This window comes from Charadrius vociferus, unplaced genomic scaffold, assembly GCF_000708025.1.
Source record: "Charadrius vociferus isolate BGI_N301 unplaced genomic scaffold, ASM70802v2 scaffold129, whole genome shotgun sequence".
Lineage (NCBI taxonomy): Eukaryota > Metazoa > Chordata > Aves > Charadriiformes > Charadriidae > Charadrius > Charadrius vociferus.
Window position 1 is genome coordinate 2,778,925 of NW_009661374.1, and position 15,678 is coordinate 2,794,602.

The 15,678-nt window shown below is 38.8% G+C and overlaps 1 protein-coding gene across 1 annotated transcript in view; it reads left to right on the top strand.

Moving 5' to 3' along the window:
* Positions 1 to 15,678, top strand: part of AIM1 (absent in melanoma 1) — a 43,001-nt gene that overhangs the window by 11,247 nt on the left and 16,076 nt on the right. The window contains exons 4-12 of the mRNA XM_009893847.1: positions 1,440 to 1,487; positions 1,615 to 1,733; positions 3,082 to 3,244; positions 4,228 to 4,367; positions 7,230 to 7,356; positions 7,651 to 7,686; positions 8,750 to 8,892; positions 9,154 to 9,280; positions 9,372 to 9,517. Of these exons, the coding sequence (XP_009892149.1) occupies positions 1,440 to 1,487; positions 1,615 to 1,733; positions 3,082 to 3,244; positions 4,228 to 4,367; positions 7,230 to 7,356; positions 7,651 to 7,686; positions 8,750 to 8,892; positions 9,154 to 9,280; positions 9,372 to 9,517 (1,049 nt within the window). The remainder of the gene's footprint in view (positions 1 to 1,439; positions 1,488 to 1,614; positions 1,734 to 3,081; positions 3,245 to 4,227; positions 4,368 to 7,229; positions 7,357 to 7,650; positions 7,687 to 8,749; positions 8,893 to 9,153; positions 9,281 to 9,371; positions 9,518 to 15,678) is intronic.

A 15,678-nucleotide genomic window follows, 5' to 3' on the forward strand; every position in this document is an offset into this window, starting at 1 on the left:
GACCTTCTTACTCTGGATGGTCCTGCTTGGATTTCAAAACCTGAGTTTAAAGCTAAATGACCAGTACTGATTATTTTTTACAACTTAAACTGTTCTCCCTGAGTGGGTTTCAATTTTCAGTAGAGTGTGGAGGCCTGATAGGGCAAGGGAGTGTGTGCACACATAAGACTGCTGTTGAGAGAAGCCCATTAGGCTCCATAGGATTCCAGGACTTCTGCAGCACTGTTGCTGACTCTGAAGTGTCTTGCTCAAGTTAGACAGGAACCGAAAATCTTTGTGTGATGTGTACCTACTGTGCATCTTCCACTGAGTAAGAAAATGCTGATGCAATGGCTAATGGGTAATATGAAGGAAAAGAGTAAGGGCAGCCCAAAACAATGACTTTGGTATTCCTTAAAACACAGAGCAAGTTCTAACTGGAATTGAAGCACAGGCTAAAAAACCAGTCATGCTTCAACGTGTCTTGATGATGCCTACAAAAATCTGATGGTGGTTAGGAACTCTGTCCTGAGACCACTGCCTGCCCTGTGTGCTGACTAATATGTTCTCATTAGTTCTTGCACATGTTGCTGGTTATCTTAGGCTGCAACCTATTTAGGGGCAGGATCTGTTTGGGATTTTTTGTTTGTATGAATAGTTCCTAGAAGAGTGGGACCCTGTCCCAGAGTGTGCTCTCCTGTCCTTGCTAGGAAACCAAATGCATAATTGTAATGCTTTCTTTATCTGTTTTACGATGATGGGATGCAACCACAACTTTCCCATATATTCTGTATTATATAATTTACCACTGAGCTCAACATTGTTTTAGGTTTTGTATACCTCCATGTGTTTTATTTGTTTTCAGCATTTGTAGTCTATCACTTACTGCAGTGTCTCACACTTTTTGAAGAAACCTATCTTGTTACAAGCTGTTCAGCACAAAATTGATTATGCTAATTGGATCATACACATGTATGCCATCATGTCTCCTCAGTATTTTCATATATTCCTTGAAAACTATTTCATGCTTTATGGTTTTAGACAGACATTTTAACTTTCATTAATATGTATACTGTTGTAGAGTGTGTACTTTGTTAATGCCAATTTTTAAAGTAGCTTTTTGGTATGAAACTCCTGGAGTATATAGGAAGCTGATTAGAAGGATTTTAAAGCATTTCGAGTCTGAGGTTAGTTGGCTTCAGTGAGCTGATAATTCAGTTTAAAAAATAAACCAACCTAAGTGTGTAAATTTGTACGTTTGTGCCAAGACTGCTTTTCAGGAGGAAGAACAAATGGAAGCAGTAAGTAAGTATAGTTGAAATGTTATTAGCTTTTTACGATTAAACTAATTTCTGTTTTTTTTTCACTAGCTCTTTTTTTTTTATAACTGAACATCTTTATTGAATACGCTTTTGGTTTGGGGTTTTTTTGGTGACTTTTCTCTCCCCACTGTCTATTAGGCACTTTCAAGAAATGGACAAAGTAAAATCAATCCCAGACCTGGCAAGGTAAGGTCAATTTTATGATCTTTACTATTCCTCTCTATATTTAAAGCATAGCAAGATAGAATTATATGATGATGTTGATTGTTTTGTTTTGTTTTGTTTTTGTTTGTTTGGTTGGTTTTTAACACAGCTGGTGATATACTGTGACTCAGACTATCAAAAAAATGGTATTGAAGTTTTCCATGATGTTCTGGATTGCAGTTCTTGGGTTCTGTCACCAACAATTTTAGTTAAAGTCATCAGAGGATGGTAAGAGATTAAATTTTACTCTTTATCATTGGTCTATCCAAAAATCTTTAGAAACAGAACCAGCATGTAATTCACAGTAAGTCTGCTGTGCAAATGGCAATGTAATGTAGACACCTGTGAGCAAGAAGTTTGGCATTTTACCTCTGCAATAGGAAGTTCTGGGTTGGAAGACTTATTTTGCTGACAGACTGAGGAAGTGTTACCATCTGGAGGGGTGCAATATTTCACCAGGCATAGGGGTGGGATGAAATGACAGATTCTTTCCAGCTGTGCTGCCATTTGACTCCTCTCGCCTTTATGGATGCTTGCATAGTGTTTGGATTGGGCTAAAAGGATAGCAAAGGATTTTAATGCCAGGTCCGACATAGGTTTGGATGCAGAAGACTAATTCCATGTCTAAAGGTATAAGGTGGTGCTGTAGAGATAATTGTTTCTCTGACGAGTCCAGAGGGAATTTTTCTCTAAAAGCCAGATTGCGTAAGAGTGATTCAGAACAGGTTCATCTCCTACATTCTTTATAGCATTAACAGAACAGCCATTATTAGCGTGGATAGCATGGCAAGTTAAGTTGTGGTCAGGCTATAATACAGTCAAATAGCAGGTTCTCAAAAGTAATGATCTGATAGTAAGCTGCAGAAACAAGGGCTAGCTGCAGTATGAGGTACTGGGAAGCACAGTGATTGCTGTTTAGCTTCAGAAAACTGGAATGAAATTCTTTTGATCTGCAAGGTTTTATTTTGCAGCATGGATTAGGGGACTGGGTCCCCTCACCCCATGCCCTTCAACTGAGGACTCCGGGGGAGGGTTTTATATTTGCAGAAAGATATAGTTTTTATCTAGTTACATATTTGAACCCGCAGTTAAAAATAAAGTTGTGCTTGTCCTCTGAGCAGTCTTATCCTTTGGCACATCTATACCCCCTGTGGAACTCCAGGCTGCTGTTCATAGGATCCAAGTAGCTTGTCTGTTTATACGCGGTGCAGCAGTCTGCAGTGTCAACACTTTCTGACCTATAAATCAGTCCTGATTAGTATCTCATGCAAAAGTCTGGTATTCGTAGACAGTAGTCTTGCTGCCCCAAATCATCAATTTAAAAAGGTGAAGGAGTTTTTGATGAAATTACAAAGTCAGGAGTGTAGGCATCTTTGTTTTTATCATTGCTTTTAAAAATATCACAGAGACCAGAAATGGCTTGCATCAACGGTGTTGGGTGAATAAGCTGTATTGGGGTGGCGGGAAAGGTCTAGAAATAATAGTTCTTGTGAAACGCTTTGTTAAATGGAATCATGATTTTTGCAAATCACACTTGATAAAGCACCATTAAAAATGAGAATTTTTTTATTTTAAGCTGGATACTCTATGAGAAACCAAATTTTGAAGGCCCCTCTATTCCCCTTGAAGAAGGAGAGCTGGAACTCCCAGATATTTGGGGTGCAGGTACTTCTGAAGAGCAAAATGAATGCAAATCTCTAAAGCCTGCAGTGATTGGTTCAATAAGACATGTTGTTAAGGCAAGTAATAGATGTAAAGAAAATTTTGTGTAGGTCTTAATGTTTGGTGATGTTTTGTACTGATACAAAGAGTGATTGGTGTATTAGGACACAAGTGTAACATGAGTTGTAAATGCATGAAATTATCTTCCATGTTGAATTTTGTGTTTAATCACAAAATAAATGTGGGGAATTTTACACAATAGGTATTATGGTAACATTCACTGGAAGGATAGGGCAGGAAGAAAACTTAGTGTTTTTCATTAGAATAGCCTCCAAAATGCTATGTGCAGAGTATGCTTTTTAGCCTGATCAGTCTCTCAGGAAAAACATCCCGGGAAACAATCAGTAATTACACAGACTCATATTTTCAAAAGCATGTGTGTGGGTTTTTTTGGCTTTGTTTTTTTTTTTTAATATAAACCAAATTTACACTCAACATGAACTTTAATGTCAAACACCAAACCTTGTTTGATACTCAAGAAACAGCCCTATATGTGTAGACTTACCAGGGAGTTTCACACGTGGTGGAACAGCCTTCCTACATGCACTTTTAACCTACTATTAAGTAGTTACCTTTGCAGGTTGCCTAAACAAGCATGAGCTATAAAGTTACTTGAGTAGCAAAGGAAAAAGGAGGAATGTATATTGCTTGTAACTACAATTCTTGTTTAAATTGCAGTTCTCGTCAAGAATGGCTTGCTTGGTGTTAGGATTTAATTTGCTAGAGGAGATGTTGACTGATGAAAGAAGATGCATTCCTAGATGGCAGAAAGTAAACAACGTAAATGTTGATTATAGATTGACTGACTGTCTTGGTCCAAACAGAGACAGGAAAGCTGGCCTAGTTACACTTTTATTATAGGCATCTAATAGCAGTAGTAATTGACAAGAGGGGAAACAATTTAAAATAAACAGGTGTTTTGACACTAATTTAGTTACCTGCATTAATTATAGAACTTGCAGCACAGACTTAAGTGATTATGGCAATCTTCATTTTCCAGGATTACAGGGTTTGCAGAATTGATTTGTATACAGAACCTGAAGGCTTAGGAATCGTGACTTCCTTTTTTGACGACACTGAAGAAACAGGGGTGTTCGGCACCACTCAGAAGACTTGTTCTATCAAAGTACACTGGGGCACGTAAGTGCATAGTTCTGTATGAACGTGTACTGCTATGAAAGGAATTTGTTTTAAACCATTGGTTACACCTATCAGACATGCAAACAAGTTATATTTATGCTAGTCCTATATTTTGGTAGTATTTGTTGACAGTAGCATTAGTACATTGTTGTAATGCGTCAGTCTTAGAGAGGCTGACCTCTTAATATTTTGTGTTAGAGTCGGTTTTTCTTCTGCTTGCACGTAGTAAAGACAGAGTGACCCTTGAATGAGTTTGCTTCTCCTGCTTTTTCTTATTCAGGCAAACTTACCATAAGTGAGAGCGGCGGGGTGAACTGTTGTGATAAGACCACATTTCCTACTGGCTTTCCTCTAAACTTGAAATCATTGTACTAGAAGCAGAAAATTTTCAAGCCCTTGTGTTATAAAATAAGACTTACTGTCATGTGTGGACTCTGGAAAGCATTCTTGTATTTCACAGTGCATTTTAATCAGTGTTTTTATAGTGATGTTTAGGACGTGTAGAAATATCCTGGAAATAACCTGGAAATATCTAGCCACTGAGTTAGGCATGTAATGTATGTCATGGACTAAGTAAGCTTTTATGATCAAGGAGACCTCTAAGGAGCAATCCAGACACTGTACCAATGGTAGTTTTGATAACTAAATAAATGAATTTGTAAATTGGTACGGAAAATATGCCTGAAAGTGGTACTGGAAGAAGTATGCAGAAGAGGGAGGCTGCTTTCAGAAAAAGTGAGAAAGTGGAACCACATTCAATGATGTTGGGTCCTGCAGAACATTTTACAGTGTACAGTCCTTCGTTGTTACCTGTTGGCCGTGTTGTGTTTGGGCACCAGTAGCATTTGCCTTGCTGCAAATGGTCTATTTAACTATCAAAAACTGCCCAACTAAAGACAAGCGTTCCATACCACTGCAAAGATATATTCAAATACGCTGTATGATGGATGGGGCATTTTAGTTGTTCAGTAAAGGGTATTTTATCTGACTAAATCTCTACACCTCGAGTTCAGGAAAAAATGAAGGACTCGGTTATATAAGGAAATTTTAAGATGTCCAAGTAGTTGATTCTCTGACAGGAGAATTACTGTTGACTGCAAGCTTAATCAAAATTCCATGTCTGCCAAGAGTAATTAAGTCACATTGTGTTATTCGGAAGTTGAGTATTAACTGACTTCATCTACCTCTCCACTTTATTTCTGTCTCTCACTTAAAAGCATTCTGTGAACAATGAAATTAGAAAATTTTTGGAAAGAAAGCAGAGTCTGTGCGCACATCTCGGACTTCAGACTGGTCCTTGTTTTGCATCAGTGTGACAGTGTTTTTTGCACTAAATCTGTGTAAACTCTTCCAGTCTTTAATTTCTTTCTGTTGCATTTGGACCCCTTGAGAGAAAGCAGACTAATATTTGCATCAGGAAGCAAAACAGACAGTTGAAAAATAATCGTAGAATCATAGAATGGTTTAGGTTGGAAGGGACCTTAAAGATCATCTCTCGTTCCAACCCCCCTGCCATGGGCAGGGACACCTTCCACTAGACCAGGTTGCTCAAAGCCCCATCCAACCTGGCCTTTTTCAGATGTCAGTTCATTAGTCCAGCGTAGAAAGAAGTTGCTTCTGCTGATTGCTTGCATAAGAAATTCAGTAGATTGTTCCTTCTTTTTTTTTTTTTTTTTTGCATGTTGCAAGGTTTTTTCTTTCCTTTGGTTTACGGGCATACCATAGTTCGCTGTATTGGCAGTTGAGGGAGGCTCTGATTCTGAGTCACCTTGCCATGTGGGTGTGGTTGTGTCTTCTTAAGTTTTCCCAGTGTTCATGCTTAATTGGTGTTTACTAAAAGCTGCCAACAAAAATGAGTCAATGCACCTTTATCTTCTGATTGTACTCTCTCCTTGGTCTTCCATGTGTTTAAATTCTTACAGTGAAGTTGAGGGCTTATTGAGCGTTGCAACTACAGGACACACAATGTAACAAACATTCAGCTATAGACAGCAATAAAACTAAAGCTCCTTGTTTGTTTCTTGGAATGGTATGTCTGCAATGAAACCATACCAACTTGTGCCAATTTACATCAGCTTGGAATCTGCCTTTAAGCATGATAGAGTAGTGGATTAGTTTAACATCTTTCTGATATCACCAGTTTTATACATTATGATCCTTACATGGTTAAAGGGTAGGCTGCATAAAGTGTTCTTGTTTGGTATGTGTTTTATACTGCTCTATGCTGCACTTCTGAGAGATCAGTGAATTTAACTGGAAGAAATACATTGCCATCTGTACGCAGAGATTAGCAGTATGTTTCTTGATTTCCAGTAAGTTGAAAAACTACTGTTGCTGTCCCAATCAGGAACTTTGAGAGTTGTGTCTTTCCAAGCAGATTCATTAGCAGATATGAATCATGACAAAGTAAATTTCTAAGGAATTGTTAGTTTTTTCTATGTATTAGTAAATAACACAAGTTTAGAATTCTCTATTGAACAGATTTTGCAACAAATCCAAGCCTAGGTTAGTAGAGATCTTTCAACTTCTTGAAAATAGGTTCTGCATGTTTTAAAAGTATTCTAAAAATAGTACAGAGGAAGCTTAAGTCTTGAAACTTCAGTCAAATTCTTAACTCTCTGTTCATTGTACTGTTTTGTTTTTTTTTTTTTCCTCTTCAAATAAAACATACACATTATTGGTGGTTCCTGCACAGGCACAGAAGTTAGCCAGTATGCCAGCTTGTAGTTGGCCATTTTGATGGTAAAGAAGTTTTAGGAAGGGTACAATGATGTCTTTTCTACAATAAGCATATTGTCTTGTTCTTAACTGTTCAGAAATGTTCTGGGGTTATCTTTTGCTTTCCTCTCTCCCTTACTTTAGATGGCTAATTTATGAAGAACCCGGGTTCCAGGGAGTCCCTTTAATGTTGGAGCCTGGTGAATATCCTAATTTAGCGTTCTGGGAGAAGAAGGAAGCCTACATTAGGTCCATGAGGCCCTTGAAAATGGTAAAATACTGCTACTACTTGCAAGTTACATGACCTGTGTCTATCTGTTAGAAATTATGTGTTAAGGTGGCTAGATTTTTCAAGACTCGCAAAAAAGAACTCTTTAAAAACCAAAATTGTTGGTCTATAAAATTCTTGAACATTCAACATTTGATCGCATCCATTTCTGCCTTTAATCTGTCTTCTTGATTTTGCTTCTGTTCTTCAAGGAAGGTTTCATCTTAATTCTGTCTTTTTGTGAAGAGTTGATGACTCTTATAATTGCCTGTAAGTTGTTTGTTTTTTGTTTAACAGGGTGGTCGCAAAGTTGAATTTGGTGGAGAGCCAAAGGTAAAAGTCAACATTTATTTGATTGTCCAAAGGTATTTTATAACACACTAACTACACATAGAATCATAGAATGGTTTAGGTTGGAAGGGACCTTGAAGATCATCGAGTTCCAACTCCCCTGCCATAGACAGGGACACCTCCCACTAGACCAGGTTGCTCAAAGCCCCATCCAGCCTGGCCTTAAACACCTCCAAGGATGGAGCTTCCACTACTACTCTGGGCAACCTGTTCCAGTGCCTTACCACCCTCAGAGTGAAAATTTCTTCCTAATATCTAATCTAAATCTACCTTCTTCCAGCTTGAAGCCATTCCCCCTCATCCTATCACTACATGCCCTAGTAAAAAGTCCTTCCCCAGCTCTCCTGTAGGCCCCCTTTAGGTACTGGAAGGCCGCAGTAAGGTGTCCCCGGAGCCTTCTCTTCTCCAGGCTCAACAACCCCAACTCTCTCAGGCTCTCCTCATAGGAGAGGTGCTCCAGCCCTCTGATCACCTTCGTGGCCCTCCTCTGGACCCCCTCCAACATGTCCATGTCCTTCTTATGTTGGGGGCTCCAGAGCTGGACACAGTACTCCAGGTGGGGTCTCACCAGAGTAGAGTAGGGGGGCAGAATCACCGCTCTCGACCTGCTGGCCACACTTCTGATGCAGCCCAGGATATGTTTGGCCTTCTGGGCTGTGATCACACATTGCTGGTTAGCGTTGAGCCTCTCATCAACCAGCAATGGGTAGATAACTATATCTTGGTCATGTATCAACTACTGCTGGTTTAGGGGCTGGTCCTGCTGTATGTGACCACACCATGAAACTGCAATTTCTGTCATGTTTATGCATCCATCACATATATATGAGACAGTATTAACAGCTATCTGGATAATGCAGATGGGCAATGAACATTCAGACCCTCATGTTGCATCTCTAAGGGAAAGACGTCTTGAAGAGGATAGAGAGATCCCACTAGTTAGTTTCATAATCTTGGCTTCTCCCTCTTTGTGCCCATGCAAAAGAAACTTGCCAGAATATATCATGGTCTCTGCAACTTTTCTTTTACTTCATTTCTGCTACAGATAATCATTTATGAGAAGCCTTTCTTTGAAGGGAGACATGTGGAAATAGAATCAGAGATCTTTACGCTTGATGACAAGGAATCAGAAGAAAAGACAAGACTTCCATTTACATCAGTGGGATCCATGAAAGTACTGGGAGGAGTGTAAGTGTGGGAAAACACCAGCAATATTTCCCCTTCTGCTGAAGTAGTAACTCCATAGGCTGGAAATTGCAGTGGACGAATTCAGTACCTGTTTATTTTCTCTGTTTTCCTTTGTTTTGGGTTTAAAGATACGCCTGGGTTAATTTTGCAAATACTCAGAGCAAAAGAACAAATTACGCACATCTGTATCTGCTTCATATCAACATGGCAGTTGGCAGTTGTCCATTTTCACACGCAGACTCTGTTGTTGTTGCTGTTTAGTTGGGTTGCATACGAGAAGCCCGGGTTTGAAGGCCATCAGTACTTGCTGGAAGAAGGAGCGTATCGGGATTGGACAGACTGGGGTGGCTATGATGAAGAGTTGCAGTCACTACGACCGATTGTTGGGGTAAGTTCCAAAAACACATAGTAAGCATCTGCTGAGTGCACTGAGATATCCTGTTGCATTTTCCTTATGATACTTCTCTTTGTTTTAACAGGACTTCACAAGCTCCCATATGATAATGTACAGTGAAAAAGACTTTGGATCAAAGGGTTCCAATATTAATGTGTTAGGAATTATTTCCAATTTGAAAGACACTGGATATGGGCTGAGGACACAGTCTATAAATGTGCTAAGTGGCGTGTAAGTGATATTTTTAATCACTGTCTAATTTTAAATGTGCTATTCTTTTTAGAATTTGATAGTATTTGCAGATGTTTTTCAGCATTCTGACTTCTAATGTTTATGTGGAGTCTTCAGATAAAATTTTCTGCCCTTGACTGCAGAATGTGAAAAGAAGTTTTTGTGAATATGTACAGTAAATCAGTTTTCTTCTCATGATAAGATCAGATGTTGACTTAGTGATACACAAAGTATGAAAGTATGAGAGGATATTTCATCAGAGAGGTAGAAATAGCTTGTTCTTGTGGCTGTGTTTTTTTCAGTGTTTCAACAGCAAAATGGTTGTGGAACTACTTCCCAGTTTTGAAACTAATTTCCAGGCTTCTTGTGTTTGACAGAGGCAAGTTCCTTGCCCTTTCTCAGTTGTGTGTAGAATGGAGATAACTCTTACCACGCTCACTAAGACATTCTGATATTAAGGAGATTTTAACTGTTCTGAAAAGTAACATCACTTTTGCAGTGAATCCTGTAGGTTAACACTGTTTTAGTACTGTGGCCTTGCTTTTTATTGGATTTGTTTTAAACACAGTGGTTCCCAAAACTTTGCATTGGCATGGTCATTAACAACTCTTACTCTTTGTGCTACGTGTGTTGTTACACGCAGTTGATAAGTTGATAGACTTTGCTGTTTGATTTGTTCAGTACATCAATTGCAGATTGAGTTTCACAGCCTTGCAGTCTGCATCAAAGTATACTGGAAATACAAATAAGTATTAGCAATCATGTCTCCAAATATACAAAATTACTTAAAGCAGTAGAACCTAGAGAGGATGAGATGTACAGTCCCTCTCCCTTCCTGGTATGCAGGTGACTTGCTGAAAGCTCTGCCTTACCCAGCCACACCCTAGATCTTTGTGTCTGTTATCTGTGTGATATCTCTGCCAGTTTTGTCTGGATAAAGACTGCAGAACCAAGCTCAGTGCGTTCCAGAGGAATGCTTTTAATTTGTATATGGATATGGTGCGACAGCAGGTTTTTTTCTGCCTGGTGACCTTTGAAGCCACTGTGCCCTTTTGTCTTCTGTAATATGTAAGGGAGACTCATGGTAAAGAGTCACCTCTGAAGGTTGAGAAACAAATTGTGGGTTACCTATCACGCCCTTTGTGTAGTTGTTCTAGTAAATGTGTCTGTTGCAGCTGAGATAGGAATCATACTTGAGTTTGAGTATTCGAGTAATTAAGAGTGACTCTACTGCTCTGATGGTAAAGGCAGTTAGAAGTCATTACAAACAAAACTCTTGTTCCACAGAGTCTGCTACTGCTCTTGTAATCTCACCTTGTAGTCTCTTAAAGATGTAATTTGTAGCAATAAGCTTTTTAAAAATGTAGGTGCATTGTTCGTAACAGGTGACTGGCACTCAACTCTTAACAGTCTTGTTACAACCCTTTTGTTTCCAAAGAGGTTGTGAGTGTTTGGGGGTTTTCTGGTGGTGTTCCTTACTAATGTGTCAGAAAGTTTGAATGATTCACGTTAAGTCATGCTTGGTAATAGAATGCTTTATTTTAAGCGTTAAGTAACTGTTCAGGTAGACAATTTTTATATCTTTCCTTCCACAAAATCAGTCATAGAGTGATGAATAATCCATTGAGCAATTTCCGGAGCTGTTTAGACTGTAACCTACATGATGTCATAGTGAACTGTGACAGATTCAATAAAAGCTTGTCATAATATTTCGAAGTAACCTTCCTGGTATCATATTGAAAGTACTCATTACAGAAATGTCAAAAATATAAGAAGCCCCAAACCTTTCATAGCAATTTTTTAACTACAGGTTTCTGGGGTAAGCAGTTACAGCAGTAACAGATAAGATGATCTGTATTTCCCACATAATTAATTTGATTGCTCTGTAATTTAAAGGGTATATCAAAGAAAAGAAAGCCTGACACTGCAGAGCACAGATACTACTGAACAAGTTCTAAGCTAAACTGCATCTTTAAACTGTATGCTGAAGACAGCCCAGCTCTGCATTTGCGGAGTGAATACTCTATTTTGGGGTAATTGAGCACTAGCTGCATAAAAATTTTCATCTATTGTGTTTCTAAAGAATGTTTCCAAGCAATAATTTAAGGTGTTTGCTAAATCCATTGTAAAGACATCTCAAAGAAAAAAAAAATCCTAAGGTAGTGAGGACTGACTTCTTTAAAATCGATAAACTTTTGCTCTTGAGCATTCTTCAGAGACTGGCCAAACATAAAACCCAGAGTATTTTATTCTTCTGCCGTTGGGGCTGGAGAAAGCAATCCAGGCTGCTTGAGAATAGCAGAGGCCTTTCTTCTTTTAAGTAGGGTTTGATCTTTACTTCCAAATTGGCAGAATTTCAAGTGGCGGAAAATGGAAGTGTTTACTAGCAACAGGTAACACCCTTTACAAGTTTAAGCAAGTACTAAAATCAACTGCTGTACAATTTTGATTTCCTCTCTGCTTAATAACTCTTCAAGCTTGTATTTAATAGCGATCAAAATCACAGGAATTGCATGTTTGAAGTGTGCCTTTTCTTTATCCATAAACACAACAAACTTCTGCCAAAAATACTGAAAAAGCCCCTGTCTTTTAGTTGATCCTTTTTGAACTTGGTGGAAGAACTTCTCCAGATTCGTTCTTTTTATGTAGGTGTTTGTTTTACTGTGGTCCTGTAATCAGCCTGGTTTTCCCCTAATTTTCAAGTAATTAGTCCACAGTGCAGAATTGGCTGCTTCTAGTGTACATATGGATAGTGATATTAAGGAAATCGTTAGGTGATGAGTAGTTCGTATACAAGAGCCAGAGTGTAATAAATTTAATCTAGAATTTAATCTAGATGCACTTGGGAAGGTAACATGGGTGAAACAAAAGAGACACCAGGTACAAGAAAAAAAACTCCCCTGGGAACTGAAAAGGGCAAGAGCCCTTGGGTGCCCCGTGGGAGAATGTTTCAAACAAATCTTCCACTTCCCTCTGTTTCTGAGCTGAAATGAACTGACATTCGAAAAAACCTTTCAGGGAGTCACAAAATTAAAGTTCGCAGGTCCCTGGGATACGAGGAGTCACAAGCACAAAGGGGTATGATAAAGAACCTGTTTTCTCTCTTTCCTATAAACAGAATTTTCTTACCTCATCTTGTCTGGTAATCATGCTCCGAATCTGCAAGTGACAGTTAACTCCTTGGCCCCTCTGGTCTATCTGATTAGTGTGTATAGGCCAATTTAAACCCAACGTCTCCGTGTAGTATTTAAGCTTTAAAGATTGTGGATTCTATTTCAGGCCTGAAGGAGTGCTTCTGTGCCTGAAAGCTTAGTTTTTACAACTATGGCATTTAGTTTAATGAAGGTGTTGCCGTTTCTTCTGTAGCTGAGAGAGAACTTTAGAGCATATGTGATGAGAAATGGCCAATGTTTTAAAAAGTAACTTTAGGCAAGATGAATCCTGGGCTAGCTGATTTTTGGCACGTTATCGGTCTCTAGGGTCTTTTTTTTTGGCTGTTCTTTGGCTGTGCTTCCTAGACATCGTATATAAAAGACTTTGGGGAAAGATACTGTGTGTAATAGTACCAACAATATATAACTGACACTTCTCTCTACATCTCTGGTTCCAGGGAGATGGGTGGTGCAGAGGAGTGCAGGTCTCCAGCACCACCCTGCCAGCAACCTGGGACGAGGCTGTTGCTCAGCCTAACTAAGGCAATTTGTAGGGCTGGGGGTTACAAAAACTGCTGTGTTAGGAGAACTCGCTCCCCGTGGGGCAGGGTTGTTGTTGCTGTGCTGCAGAGAAGTACTTCAGTTTTTGTGGTTCCTGGCAGCTGGGATGTGAGTCTCTTGCTTAGATATGGAGGCAATGTCTTGCTCTCCAGGTCTTTCTGTTAGTCAGAAGGTGGATAAAGGCACTGCTCGTTCCTAGGGGTAATCTTGAGGTCTGACAGGTTTAGCTGGTACCGAATTCAGCTGCCTGTCCTTGATGTTGTTATTACTACTCTCAGCAGCTTGTACGGGCTTCTGAATGAAGTGGAAGAGCACAAGTATTTCACCAATAGGCCCTGACTCTAGAAACTCTCTCACTGCATGGGCTGACTTGCATGGGAGAGTGGTACTTCCTTATTTAAATTCCATTGATTTCAACATAAACATGTGCTTTAAGTGAGATACATGGATTACTTCTCTGTTCAGCCTTCTTTTTAGATGGGGTGAAATGAAATAACTGCTATCGAGAGATTCTTAGGAGGCATGTGGCATGTTTTATCTTTCACTTAATATCAGAAACACTTGTTTGCATAGATGTCAATCAAGTTAAACTGTCAGGCACTGTAGTTGTACCCTGGCGTTTGCGCATTGAAGAATCTAATGAATGTCTGCTGAAAAAATTGGTTAAGGAAACCTCCTTTTCACAGCTTTTGGTGTATGTGGCATACAGGTATAGACACACCTGAGACATTTGAACTGCCTGCTCAATTTATTGTACATACCAATGTCTCTTTGATGAATTACTGTGAGGTGATTTTGAAATGTGCCTTGAAATATGCCTTAAGTAATTAGTGCATAATAAGTTAGAGTAATTGATTATATCTGAGGCAAACCAAAAGATGTGAATAGTGATAAATGTGAATCACTATATGAGTGTTTGCCATGGACAAATAATACAAATTTCATACTCTCAGCATGTACATGGTGATGCAGCTTTGTTTCAGTCTGAAGTTATCCCACTTCTTACATTTGCAGAGACTCTGGCATTTGTTCTTGGAACAAAACTGCAGCTTAATAGAATCCAGTTGCTTGATATACGTAGATCATATTATGATGAATTTAGATAGTGAGCGTTAGCCTCCACTGCAAATTATAAGTTCCGTATCATTTTACTGCATTATGATATGAAATTTTTTGTTACTGCTGAAACTCTGTAAGAAGACTGCACTGAAAGTGGGTTTTGGCATAACTTAGCATACACTCGTTGGCTAAAATTAAAAGCTGGTTGACTACGAGTAGAAGATTATCTTGTAGAACCAGGAACCAGCAAGATGTCCTTATCCCTGCATAAATATAATGAATGAAACTCAGTTGTTACTGTGGCCAGTTGTAATATCAGCACTCAAAAAAAAAAAAAGCAAACAAAAAGAACAAACCAAACCCAACAAACAAACAAACAAACAAAAAAAGTGGAGTTTAAAAAAGAGCCAGAATGTAATTATGGGGAAGTTTGGGAAGTCTAGCAGTGAAAGGCAACAGAAGTTGCGCGGGTTATCACAAAACCAAAGGTAGTGCTGATGAGGGAATGCTTTATCTGGGCTCTCAGTATGGAGCCAGGTTTAGAAAAATGCCATAATAGAGGGTTTACTGAATGCAGTAGACTATTCACAGCAAGCCTAGCTGATCGCAGATACTTCAGACTATAAATAAAGCGCTGCGGGGGTAATTCAATGTTGGAGAGACATTGTAGTGATTTGGTTGCTTTTCTAATTCTTCAAGTGTATATCTCAAAAGTTCAGTGTCTTTCAAAAACGCATATTCTGACTGAAACAAAAGTTATAGTCTTGATGCAGAAATCAGTTTGTGACCTGTGTCAGGCATGAGATCTGACTGAGTAGTCATATAATAATGGCTTTGAATTTAAATACATTGATCTGGTCAAATTTGTGATGGTTTTAATGCTTAACTTTCAAAAATGTTATTCCAGTCTGTGATTTCTAGCAGGAAACAGCCTGTTCCCGTTAGTGTATATGCCTTTTGTTGCAGCTCAGCTTTCTGTTGGGGTGTTTATTTGTTTAAACACAACTGAACTGTAGGTACAGGAAACATTAAAAATCCATATTCCTATCTTTACTGCCCAGATGACTCTGAAAGTTACGTTTATCCAAAAACTTGTATTCTGATACCTGGTTTTTTAACTTGATCTTGATAAAATAAAAGGATTGTGAAATATCTTGAAATATTCATACTGGAGACAGCTTTTAGGATATTTAGCAGATGATGTTTGTGAACTTGTGGTCTGCTTTAGCTAATTCACTTTGATTCATATCAACCTAGGAGGGTGAATGGAAGTGAAATTTGCATGGGTTTTTGAGTATTATTCATGGGGGTTTTTAGGGTTTTAATAGCATCACAGTTCGGCACTTGAGGGGAGACGTTTGTTCTTCCATTAAGACAGTAATGAATATA